Source organism: Melozone crissalis, unplaced genomic scaffold, assembly GCF_028551555.1.
Source record: "Melozone crissalis strain CALT ecotype California unplaced genomic scaffold, PUWL_Pcris_2 ptg000006l_1, whole genome shotgun sequence".
In the NCBI taxonomy this organism is placed as follows: Eukaryota; Metazoa; Chordata; class Aves; order Passeriformes; family Passerellidae; genus Melozone; species Melozone crissalis.
In genome coordinates this window covers 1,049,969-1,063,018 of record NW_026535784.1, presented here as the reverse complement: position 1 = coordinate 1,063,018, position 13,050 = coordinate 1,049,969, and the positions used below count along the sequence as shown (strand labels likewise).

Below are 13,050 nucleotides of genomic sequence, written 5' to 3'. Positions count from 1 at the left end.
AAATTGATGACATAAAGAGCCTTACATAATCTTTGTACATTCAGCAGTGTTTCAACTCCCCCATGCTGCTGATCAAGGACTCTCTTGAGTGTACAGTGAGCCCTCTCTACAAGAGATTGCCCTGTTGGTGAGTGGGGAATGCCATTGGTGTGTTTCACCCCCATTGATCTGGGAGCTGTTTGAATTTTTTGGAGGTTTAAGCAGGACCATTATCTGTTTGGAGAATGCCTAGGGTGGAGAATGCTAGGAGAAAATGTTGGATGACATCTCTTGTGTTTTCTCCTGCATGGGCTGATGCAAATGCTGCCCCAGAGAACGTATTTATGGAATGAAGGCATTAAGGGCCAAAAGCAGCTCAGAGTTCTTGTAATGCCATTTTCCTCTAGCCCCCATGGGAAAGCCTACATATTCAATATTTACCACATTAGTCAGGTGTTGTATTTGTGAATGAATTTATTTTTGTCTCCCAAAAGGTGCATAATGTGTGACATCTATTTGCCAAAGCTGTAAACTTTCAAGGCCTCAGGGGTTAACCCTGGCCCTCAGAGAGGGCAAAGCAAACTCCTGACAATTGGGGCAGGAGCCCACGATTGCTCTTGCCTGTTCTCTTGTGATTTTAAACATTCTGACAAGGGCTGGCACATTCTGATGAAAAAGCTGATGGCTCAATTTAGCCTGATTGAAAATGTCTGCACTGCCATGGCTAAATATCTGCCCTCCAGTTGCCTTCTGTGACTGGTCCTGGGAGGTCAGTGTGTGACCTCACGTGCATAATGTGATATGGTTGCTCTCAGTGGGAGAGGAGGTACATTAAATTTGAGAGCAAGCCTTGCAAATCTGAATTTGGCACTTCCTTTAACGAGGAATGTTCTGCTCTCTCAGCTATTCCAGCAACATAGGCCGAATCAGTAACTAAATTTAAGGGTTGTTTGAATTTCTCAAAGGCTCTGACAACGACTGCTAATTCTGCAGTTTGTGGGGATCCTCGAACAATCTGAACATCAGACTCCCACTCTTGAGTGTCAGGATTCTTCCACGTCATGACTGACTTGTGGGATCCCCCTGAACCATCAGTAAATACAGTCTATGCCTTTAGAGGAGTTCTACTTTTTAATGAATTTGGGACCAAATTAAAGCAAACATTAAACAGTTTATGTTTTGGTAGGTGGATGGAGATTTGGTCTGGGTAGCTGTCCAGAGTGAACTGGAGGTGCTCACTGGTTTGGAACAAAGGTTCCAGACTGTTTAATGCCTGTGAATTCACACCCCACTAGGGTCCTGAGGTGAGCTCTGGCCTTTCTGATAAGCTGGGCCCTAAGCTCCTGAGGTGTTGTGATGTCTTATTTGGTTTGTGTGATTGAAACACCCACTCTGTGATTAGGAGCTGATCTCCCTGAGTGGGGTCCCACTGGAAAATGAGCCCATGGAACTTGGGTGACTTACCCAGGATGACAAATTGGAAAGGCAGGGTAGGATCAGCATGGTGGGCTTGTCTCATGGACAATGCTTCTGATACCTTCTGGATCACTTCATGGGCCTCTAGTGTGATGGTTCCTGGGGAGCTGAGGTCATCAGCGCCTCTCAGGAGGTTCAAAAGGGTTGACAAGTCCTCAGTTGCGATCCCCAGCAGTGAACAAACCCAGTTTATGCTCCCACAGAGCTAGTGGAGGTCTCAGGGGTCTTGGGTTGTCCTCATGGTGAGCTGCTGGGGCACAATGGTCTGCTCACCAATCTGGAGCCCAAGGTAGGTCCACGAGCAGGTGTACTGAATCTTCTCTGTAGCAATTTCAAATCCTTCAATGGCTTGGATAGTCTGAGATGAGTCTCCAAATAATAGTCAGTCTCTGTGCATATGAAAATATCATCCATAAAGTGATGAATTACGGCATCAGGGAATTTTTCCCAAATGGACGTGAGAATGTGGGCAACAAACATTTGGCAGATGACTCATGAGTTTTTCATCCCTTTAGAAAGAATTTCCCCTTGATGCCTTTTTAGAGGGCTTGTCTATTAATTGATGAAATTGCAAATCTTGGGGCATCTTTAGGATGGAGTGGAATATTAAAAAAACAGTCCTTAATATCGATGACTGCCAGTTTCCAATCTCAGGAGCATTGAAGGTGAGGGCAAGCCAGGCTGTAACAATGACCTCATTCACCTTCCTGTGGTCTTGTAGGAGCCTCCACTTGTCTTTGCCTGTTTATGAATGACAAAGACAGGGATGTTCCAAGGGCTAGTGGGTGGTACTGTGTGGCCCTTAGATAGCTGCTCCTGCACTACGGATTTGAGTGCCTTTGGTTTGACTTCTACCAGGGGCCACTGTTCCACCCAGATGGGACCATCTGATTTCCACGTGTGTGGTGAGGTGGGGTGCTCTGCAGTGGCCCAGCTGGAAATCCTGTGGGTGTGAAGGGATTTCTGGTCTGAATCTCCATTGTCTCTGCCCCACAGAATGACAGGTGCCTTTACCACAAAAGGTCTTCCTGTGGCAATGTGACCCTCAGGACCTTCAGTAAGGATTGACCTTTTACTCCACATAGAGGTGGCAGCTGCTCCAATCCCAGAGATGATCCATAGGCTGGCACCAGTTCCCAGCCCTGTGGCCACCTGGAGTGAGCAATGATGGTGACATCTGACCCGGTGTCAGTTACACCTGGAAGAGAAACCTTGGTACCTTTGTTAGACAAGCCACACTCTATAAGAGGTCTGTCTTGGCCTAGCATCTCTGCCCAAAAAACCATAGGATTTTCTGGCAAAACATCAGCCCAGGTGGGTACAAGAAAAGCTTGGGTATAGGTGTGCCCTTAGTCAAACCCCAGGGTGGGTCTGTACATATTACAGTGATCTCATGCATTGGCCCCACAGTCTGGACTTCTGGAAGCACATGTAACTCATTAACAGTGTCTCCTATGATTAAAACATCCCCTGGCCCATCAGGAGGTCCAGATTTACCAGCTGGATTCAGCAGATCACTTCATCCTCAAATTCAACAGAAAGGGCTCTCACCAGCACTCTCTGTGTCCCTGCCTGGACATGTTAGTAGGCTTGGGAGAGTCAGCCCCTTCCTCATAGTGAGTGCCATCATAGATGGTTTCTCTGTGCCTGGATGCTCTGAGATTGTGGGAAAAGAGGGATGAAACTGCTCAAAAGAAAGATCTCGCAGGAGTTTTGCTGAGTTGACCAGCCCTTGAGGTCTTGAGGGCTGTCAGTTGACCCCTGAGAAATTCCCTAGAAAATTGGGTGTTTTCCCTTGGGGAACTGGAGCACTTAGCTGCAACTCAAAATCCAGTGGCTGGTCAGTGGAGAGGCTTTCAATGGGCTAATGAGAAGCCCCACAGTCAGGGCACCAATTTGTAGCAGCGTGAGGTTTAGAGGCTGGAAGCTGCAAGCTCCTACCTGATTCCCAAGAAGCATCTCCTGTGGAAAAGCTGCTTGGGTAGGAATTCAAGCAGGGCAGTCAAGTCCTTTTTTTTTTGTTTCATTTTTTTTGTTTTTTGTTTGTTTGGGGGGGTTTTTTTTGGTTTTTTTTTTTGTTTTGTTTTGTTTTGTTTTGGTTTTTTTGCCAGATCCCATTTATCCTAGTGTTGTGGCTGCTGAAGTCCAGCAAGCACGGAACAGCAGGGAGGGGTGTGTCCCTGAGCTCCTGGGGACATCTAGGGGGCTGGTGATGGCAGGACAGCCCTGTCCCCGCAGTGAGGGACTGGAGGAGCCTCCAGTCTGTGCAAAGGTGGGATCTGCTCCGTATGGGGCTCCAGGAGCAGCAGGGAGCGGGGACAGCCCTGTCCCTTCTCTGTCCCCACTCTGCTGGCCCCTCAGTCACTGTCCTCGCTGTCCCAGTAGGCTCCCAGCAAACGCAGTGAGGACATGGCTGCTGCTGCTGCTGGAAGTGAGCTGGTGGTGGCCATGGTGCCTCGGGTTTCCATCCCTTTATCCAGGGCGGGATGTGGCTTCTCCTTCCTGCAGGCCACCAGCCCGGCCAGCTGGGCCCTGGTGCTGAGCTTGCCCAAGCTGCACTCCCAGCTCTCCATCCTCAGCCTCTTGCTCTGGGTGTCCTCCTGCAGGATGTCCCTGGGTTTTGATTGAGTTGTGGGATTGGGACAGTGTTTTGTTGGTTCGTCATCAGAGCCAGAATCCACCAGGAGCCGGCGGCTCTGGGACTGTTCCAACATGACCTTCATCTCCTGCTCATCCTCCTCCTGCTCCTTGCGCTTCTGCTCCTCCTCCACCTCCTTGTGCTGCTTCAGCATGGCTTCAAAATCCACGTTGGCCTGGCGCTGGTTGAGCTCCTTCAGCTCCTGCAGGTTCTCCAGGACCTCCATCTCCAGCTTGGAGTCCTTGGTTCGGTTCTCCAGGACCTTCATGGGATTGTTGAGCTCCTCCTCTTCCCTCTCCTTCTGCATCCTCTTCTCTTCCTCCTCCAGGAGCTTCTGTGCCTGGAAGTTCCTGGTGGCGCCGTGCTCCATGGCGTAATCCGTGTTCTGGGGGTCTGTCTTGAAGGTGATCTCAGCCAGGCAGCGCGGGCACTTGATGTAGAAGCGGAAGATGGGCAGCCCCAGGTAGGACTCGTTCTGCACCGTCTCCTTGCGGCCGTTGAACTTCTTGCCCTTGTAGATGTACTCCCCACACGTCCTGCACCTCATGTTGAAGGGGGCCATGAGCCTCACCACGTACTGCCGGTCCTTTGGGAGCCTCAGCTTGGGGATCTTGGCAGGATCAAAGTCTGGGGGGTAATATTTGTTCAGCACTTTCCGTTCCGACATGGCCGCGGCTTCTCCCGGTCCCCAGAGCTGCTCCCGCACCGCTCACCCCACGCTGGCCACCACTCTGGTTTAGATGGTGGAAACAGCTGCCTGGTTCCCAAGAAGGGTCTTGCCTTGGTGTGAAAAGCCAGGTGTCTGATAAGGAAGGCAGGAGCCTCCCCTGAAATGGAAAACAAAATGGTAAACAGGTGTGGTTCTGCTGGAGCAGGGATCCTGGACAAGGGTGGAGTTTTCCTCTGGAGCTCCAGGGATGCTGTAGATGAGCCTAGTCTCCCTCTGGGAATGCAGTGGGCAAAGGCTGCTGTGGTGTTCAAATCCTCAGAATATATCCAGGTAGGAATGCTTGGCTCCTCCCCATCACCCAATGGGATGATGGAATTTTATCAGTGTGACTCAATGGCCCATTGGCAGAAGATAATGAATAATTGGTGGACCATTAGCAGAGGATATTTCCCAGAGGGAGGATTGGTTGTGGAAGAGAAACTGCTCAATTAACAAAAGATAACTGCTCCACCTCTGACAGATGGGAACAGAACACACAACTAAATCTTTCAACCTAAGGCACATCTCCTGTGGAAAAGCTGCCTGGGTGGGAATTCAGGCAAAGCAGTCAAGTCCACACACCTCACTCACCATGGCTAGCTCAGCTCACTGAGGCAAGAAGGGCCTTTTGTAGGATAAATTCCAGCAAGGCTTGTTCCAGCAGGCTGAAGGGAAATCAGGGACAAAAGAGGAGACCATGTGCTGTGCATAATCAGGTATGGGTCAGCAGGCAGTGCTGACGGCACAGGGGTGGCACTGTGCCCTTTGTCCTGCCCTGCAGGGAAAACAGGGCAGGCACCAGGGGTACAACAGCCAGTGAGGAAAAACAGGGAAAGGAGAAACCACGAGAATTCGGGATAAATGGGGAAAGCAGGCAGGGAGGATCAGTGTTGTGAGGTTCCATGGGAAAGTCTTCTCTTTCAGCCTAGGTGGGGAAAACTCTGGTAGATCTTTCCAGGGTGAAGCCTGGAGTTTTCAAAGAGTTCCACACCTGATTTACCTGGCTGAACCTGAGCTACTGAGGAAGGGGATATGAAGGATGTTGTTCCCTCCCTCATCCTGCCAGGATTTTGGCTGTAGAAGGTGCCCATGCAGGCAGAGGGGCAGTCAGAGTGGGATTTCAACATGAAAGGCATCTTCTCCCTCTTCTCTACCTCCCAAAGTCACTGTGTTCTTTAAAACCTCGCTGCTCTTCTCTTCACTTGCTTCAGTGTAGACCATGCCTTTGAAGAATGGTGCCTTTTGCCACAGTAGCAGTTTCCTGCCCCAAAAAGGCCCTGCAACCCAATTCTCCGTCCCACACAACCTGCCTGGGGCTGGCTCCTCCTCTGTTTTCCTTCTCACCCAAGCAAAGGGAGTTAATTGTCACCCAGGGACAGCAGAGCCTCCCCACCCCCCGTGCAGCTGCCCTGGCTCCTCCAGGAGTTCTGCACAGCAGCTCGGGAGAGCTGGGGCAGAGATCAGCAGCTGACACAGCAGGCAAGGGCAGGCTGAGTGTTCCAAGTTGGAGACAGGCAGAACTGGGTCAGGAGGAAAGGAGCTCTGCCCTTTCCAAGCCTTGGACCCCTGCATGAGGAGGAGGAAGAGGAGGATGTTTTCCCTGGGAGAACAGCAGCCATGAACCTCCCACTCCTTCCTGCCTCTCCCCTCCTGGGAATACCTGAGGTTTGCACTGCTCCAGCTGCTCCTGCTGTGTTCCTGCTCCTCCCTCTGTGTGTCTGGGCTGGGGTGGGGGTGTCCAAGGGAAGTGTTTCTCACATTTCAGAAGGTGCCAGGAACCTCTGTGCCTGTTGGGTCAGATCTGTGCCCTGGCAGCCCGAGCCCTCTGTGGGTGCCCAGCTGTGCCCGTGTGAGCAGTCAGGGAGGAGCTGTGGGCACTGGAGATGCAGCCCTGGGAATGCAGCAGTGCTGGGGAGAGGAGTTCCTCAGCGGGCATTCACGGGGGAGCTGCAGGGCCAACATCTCCCATGGGAGCCAGAGCTCCTCTCTGCTCCCAGCCTCACAAACACCCTGCTCTTGGCCCTGTGCCCCTGCAGGGACGGCTCCTGGTGCTCCCCGTACAAGTGCCAATGTTTGTGTGGATCCCACGGCCCTCCCTCCCACCTCTCCCTCCCCTCAGTCGTGTCTCACCGCCTCCCTCAGCCCCCTCTGCCTTAGTCAGCTCTGCCTTGTTTTGCTCCAAAAGCCTGAACGTTTTGCACTTGAATATAAAAAGTGACTCTCAGAGCTCAGCAGGCTGTACCAGGTGTGCAGCCCTGCCAGCAATAGGTGCTTCCACATCTCCTGTTTGCAGCAATACCTGTTCTGTTCCCAGCAATACCTGCTCTGTTCCCCCATCTCCTGTTCCCAGCAATACCTGTTTCCTCCTTTCTTGCCTTTCCAGCAGCAGGTGCTTTGCCATCTCCTGCCTTTCCAGCAATGGGTGCTTCCACATTTCTTGTCTTCCAGCAATACCTGCTCTGTTCCCTCACCTCCTGCCCTTGCAGTAATGGGTGTTTCCATATCTCCTGTCTTTCCAGCCATACCTGTTCCCTCCTCTCCTGCCCTTCCAGCAATAGGTGCTTCCACATTTCTTGCCTTTCTAGCAATATCTGCTCCTTCCATCTCCTGCCTTTCCCGCAATACCTGTTCTATTCCTTCATCTCTTGCCTTTCCAGCAATACCTGTTCTGTTCCCTCACCTCCTGCCTTTCCAGCAATAGGTGCTTCCACATTTCCTGCCTTTCCAGCAATACCTGTTCCTTCATCTTCTGCCTTTCCAACAATTCCTGTTCTATTCCCTCATCTCCTGTTTCCAGCAATCCCTCATCTCCTGCCTTTCCAGCAATGGGTGCTTCCATAGCTCCCATTTCCAAGCAATATCTGCTCTTTCCATCTCCTGCCTTTCTAGCAATACCTGTTCCCTCCTCCCCTGCCTTTCCAGCAATACTTGCTTCCACACCTCTTGCCTTTCTAGCAATACCTGTTCTGTTTCCTCATCTCCTTCCCTTGCAGCAATGGGTGTTCCCATATCTCCTGCCCTTGCAGCAATACCTGTTCTGTTCCCTCACCCCATGCCTTTCCAGCAATACCTGTTCCCTCATCTTCTGCCTTTCCAGCAATAGGTGCTTCCATAGCTCCCATTTCCAAGCAATATGTGCTCTTTCTATCTCCTGCCTTTTCAAGAATACCTGTTTCCTCATCTCCTGCCTTTCCAGCAATAGGTGCTTCCACACCTCTTGCCTTTCTAGCAATACCTGTTCTGTTCCCTCATCTCCTGTTTCCAGCAATCCTGTTCCCTTCCCTCCACCCTTTCCAGCAATTCCTGTTCTATTCCCTCATCTCCTGTTTCCAGAAATCCCTCATCTCCTGCCTTTCCATCAATGACTGCTTCCACACCTCTTGCCTTTCTAGCAATACCTGTTCTGTTCCCTCATCTCCTTCCCTTGCAGCAATGGGTGTTTCCACATTTCCTGCCCTTGCAGCAATTCCTGTTCTGTTCCCTCACCTCATGCCTTTCCAGCAATAGGTGCTTCCACACTTCCTGCCTTTCAAGCAATACCTATTCTGTTCCCCCATCTCCAGCCTTTCCAGCAGTCTCTGCTCCCCCATGTCCCATTTGCAGCAATCCCTGCTCCCCATGCCCCATTTCCAGCAATCCCTGCTCCCCATGTCCAATTTGCAGCATTCCCTGCTCCCCCATGTCCCGTTTGCAGCAATCCCTGCTCCCCATGTCCAATTTGCAACAATCCCTGCTCCCCATGTCCCATTTCCAGCAGTCTCTGCTCCCCATGTCCCATTTGCAGCAATCCCTGCTCCCCATGTCCCATTTCCAGCATTCCCTGCCCCTCCCATCTGCAGGAGCCCAGGTGTGCAGGGCTCCCTGGGTGCTGCAGGAGCGTGGAGCAGTGATGCATGTTCTGTGTCTGTCCCCCAGTGTTCAGCAGGTCCCTCCCTGTGCTTGGGAAAGCTCCTACAGATGCTCCTGTCTCTGTTCTGTGTTTCCCCACCCTCTAGGCTGAAGAATTGGGGTTCTCCCCTCAGCACACAGGTTTTGTTCTGTGCACAAAAGCAGCACAGCAGCCCTGCAGTGGGGTCTGTGGTGCTTGTGTTGAACCTCCATCTTCCCAAGGGAATGGTTCTGAGGGCATAAATGCTTCCCCAGAGACGGAGGGGATGAGGAAGAGAACTGGGGAAATGTTCTCAAGTTGCCCATCTGGGATTTATCTCTGTGTTCAGTGACTGAATTTCCTATTTAGTGATTTATTTGGGGTCCCAGGGGCAGGAGCAGCATTCCTGCTCTGTGTCCCTGAGCTTTGTCCCTCTGTGCTGAGCCCAGGACACCCCTAGGGCCAGCAGCAGCCTCTCCTGTTCTGTTTTAAACACCCCCTGTGGTTTTGCCTTTCTCCTGGAGTTTGTTTTTCCACGTTTGAGCTGTTCCATGAGGCTGCAGCAGGGTGCTGTGCTCTGCCTTGCTGCCAGCCCTCAGCTGGGGTTTGCTTCTCCAGAGCTTTGGCCAATTTCCTTTCCCCTTGCCTGGTCCTCCTGGCCACGTGTGGGCCAGGAGAGCCACCAAGGCTTGTCCTCAAACTGGAACAGACCTGAGGGATGTGGATTCTCCAGTGTGATGTAGACTCAGCCTTTTCTTGGAGGGAGCCCCAGTTTGGGGTAAAAAACCTGGAAAAGCATCCCCAGGTGGGAGAAGTGTTGGGTTTGGAGTTGTTGGTTTCCCTCTCTTCACGTCTGCAGGAAGTGGGTTCTGTGTGTCTCATGTTTTAAGAGTTGCAGCTAATGTTTATAAAGAGCTTGTTATTTACGTTTTAAGCACTTTAAAAAAAAATAAAAGTTGTTCAAGCTGTTCCTAGACACTTCTGATTCATTGACAACAGCGTCTGTGCTGACGGCGCCTGGACACCGAGTGACATTTCTGTTTGTCTGCTGCACGAGGAGGAGGAGGAGGAGGAGGGTGTCCAACTCCTCCAGCAGCTTTTCCACCTGTCCTGACAGTCCCTGAGTGCTGTGCAGTGGGAATGCTGCAGGAACCTGGAATTCCACCCCAAATCCTGCTCCTGGGCCAGGTGTGGGGCACGTGAGGGGTTTGGGATCCTTTGGGTGTGCCCTGAGCACCCAGGGAAAGGAAAGGAAATTTCAATGAAAGGAAATTGAAAGGAAATTTCAAGGAAAAGAAAGGAAATTTCAGGGGAAGGGAAGGGAAGGGAAGGGAAGGGAAGGGAAGGGAAGGGAAGGAAAAGGGAAGGAAAAGGGAAGGAAAAGGAAAAGGAAAAGGAAAAGGAAAAGGAAAAGGAAAAGGAAAAGGGAAGGGAAGGGAAGGGAAGGGAAGGGAAGGGAAGGGAAGGGAAGGGAAAAGGGAAAGAGAGGGAAAAGGGAAGAAATGGAAGGGATCTGGTTCCATTGGTGCTCCTGGGAGCTCTGATGTCCCAGACTCCTCCCCAGCTCTGTTCCCCCACCTTTCCCCACTGAGCCCTTTTCCTTCCCAGCTCCTTCTCTCCATCCAAGCCTTTCCCCTGAAGAACATGAGCTCCCCTCAGCCCCCAGCAATGACTCTGCTGCTCCCCCAGAGGAGCTCCCCCAGCTCCAGCCTGGTTCATCTTCCCTGCAGTTGCAGGGATGGAGCCCCTGGGGAGCTGAGCATGCCTGGGGGGTCCCTGGGGGGCTCAGCAGGGAAATGTTGGGGCTGAGCTGGGACCCTGTGAAAGTCCTGGGGGAGCTGGGCTCTGGGGTTGGGCAAACCAAGGATTTAATCCCAAATTCCTGCTGAGCCCTGCCTGGAGCACAGAGCACCCCCAGCCCTGCAGGAGGAGGGAGCCTGGCTACTGCTCCAGGCTCCAGCTCTGCTGCCCAAAGCTCTCTCCAGATCTGCCTTTCCAAGGAATGTTCCTGTGCCTCTGTCCCAGTGTCCTCCCTGGGCACCCCAAAATTCCCTCACAGTGTGGGGGGACCCTGGATGGGCACCAGGTGCCCCCAAAGCTGCTCTCACTCCCCTCTCAGCTGGGCGGGGAGAGAAAACACAACAAAAATCCCATCTGGGGATGAGGGCAGGGAGAGATCCCTCAGAACCCACTGGAACGGGCACAAGAGATGGAGGAAATCAGTTTAATTTATTAATTTCATTTATTGCCAATGCAACCAGAGCAAGGCAACAAGAAATAACCCCAAATTTTAAATCCCTTTTCCCCACCCCTCCTTCCTTCCCAGGCTCTCCTCCTGCTTCTCTCCCTCCTCCTTCCCAGCGCTGCAGGGGGACAGGGAATGGGGCTGTGCTCAATCCCTCACACATGGTCACTGTGCTCCTTCCTCCTCCTCCTCCTCCTTCTCCTTGCTCCTTCCTCCTCCTCCTTCTTCTTCTGACACTCTGCCCCTGCTCCAATGTGGGCTTCCCTTGGAGTCACAGCTCCTTCAGGGGTCACAGCTCCTTCAGGGACTTCTCATGGGGCCAAATCTCCTTCAAGGGCTTCCCTTGGGGTCACAGCTCCTTCTTGGGCTTCTTTTGGGGTCACAGCTCCTTCAGGGGCTTCTTATGGGGTCGCAGCTCCTTCAGGGATTCCTTATGGGGCCAAACCTCCTTCTGGAGCTTCTCTGGGGCTTCAGTTTCCTTCAGGGGCTTCCCATAGGGTCACAGCTCCTTCAACAATTTCTTATGGGGTTCAGTCTCCTTCAAGAGCCTCCCATGGGGTCACAGCTCCTTCAGGGGCTTCCCTTGGGGTCACAGCTCCAGATCTCCTCACAGGAGCCCCCCTGGAGTTCCTCTCCCCCAAACCCCATTTCTGGATGAGCTCACACCAAGGTTGGGGGGTTATTCCCATTCCTGGATGAGCTCACCACATGGATTTGGGGTTACTCCCCATTTCTGGATGAGCTCATCCCATGGCTGGGGGGTCATTCCCTGTTTCTGGATGAGCTCACCCCATGGTTTGGGGTTATTCCCCATTTCTGGATGAGCTCACCACATGGATTTGGGGTTATTCCCTGTTTCTGAATGAGCTCACCCCATGGCTGGGGGTTATTCCCATTTCTAGATGAGCTCACACCAAGGCTGTGGGGATATTTCCCCCCCCCCCCCCCCCATTAAAAAACCCCAAAATTGGATCAAACCGTTGTTTTTGGTGGGGGATCTCCCCCTCCTCCCAGGCAGGGAAGCACAAGTTGCCAGCCTGGATGGATCTGGTGGATTGAATCAGCCAAGGAATTGATATTCTGCTGGGATGGCACCAAAATGTGATAGTCTTCTGTCACTCCACATGGGCTGGGGATAAACAGATTCTCTCCCCTCTGCTGTCAGCAAACACGGCTGTGGCAGCAGCAGCTCCCGGCGAGGAGAAAGGGGGAAAGGGGGGGGAAATGAGCATGGGGCAGCCTCCATCTCCACACAGAGCCTGAATGGGCCTTTAGGGGTGGATTTGGGGCAGCCTGATCCTCACACAGATCTGGGATGGATTTGGGGCAGCTCTGTCCTGGGATGAACTTCTGGGGATGGATTTGGGGCAGCCTCAACCCTCACACAAAGCCTAGGATGGATCTGGGGCAGCTCCATTCTGGGATGGGCCTTTGGGGACAGGTTTGGGGCAGCCTCCATCCTCACACAGATTCCAGGATGAGCTTTGGGATTTGGAGCAGGTCCATCCTTACACAGATCTGGGATGGATTTGGGGCAGCTCCATCCTGGGATGAGCCTTTGGGATGGGTTTGGGGCAGCCTCCATCCTCACATAGAGCCTGGGACGGGCCTTGGGGACGGGTTTGGGGATGGATTTGGGGCAGCCTCCATCCCCACACAGATCTGGGATGGGTCTTTGGGGCATGGGGAGCCCTCCCAGCTTTGGCAGGGCTGGGTTGGATCCATGGCTTTGGTTTCCTTGGGAGAGGGGCTGGGGGAGAGAGGGAGCCTGAGGGGGCTGGGTTTGGGGTCAGGGCTGAGTTTGGGGCCAGGGCTGGGGCTGGGGCCAGGACTGACCCCATAGCTCCAGGGCTGTCCCTGCAGGGCTCTGGGGGCAGCTCAGAGCCTCCAGCAGCAATCCCCAAAGCCCAGGGATGGCAGGGCCAGGTGGGAGCAGGGTCCTGCTGCTCATGCCCTGTCTCTGTCCCTGTCCCCATCCCCATCCCTATCCCTGCCCCTGTCCCCAGGGACACATAGCTGTCACCTCAGGCAGCCAAAGTTCTGCTTCAGCAACAGCTCTAAGGAAAAGCAAACAAATGACAAAAGAAATGACAAAACACTATTTTCCTGCTCTTTCATATTCCCCTTTTCACCCC

General features: G+C 52.8%; 1 protein-coding gene across 1 annotated transcript; it reads right to left on the bottom strand.

The window, feature by feature from the left end:
* Positions 1–3,554: 3,554 nt before the first annotated feature.
* LOC128946819 (splicing factor YJU2-like) lies at positions 3,555–4,822 on the bottom strand. Its single transcript, XM_054290800.1, has one exon. The coding sequence runs from the start codon at positions 4,758–4,760 to the stop codon at positions 3,813–3,815; it is 948 nt and encodes a 315-aa protein (XP_054146775.1). The 5' UTR covers positions 4,761–4,822; the 3' UTR covers positions 3,555–3,812.
* Between the last annotated feature and the right edge of the window lie 8,228 nt (positions 4,823–13,050).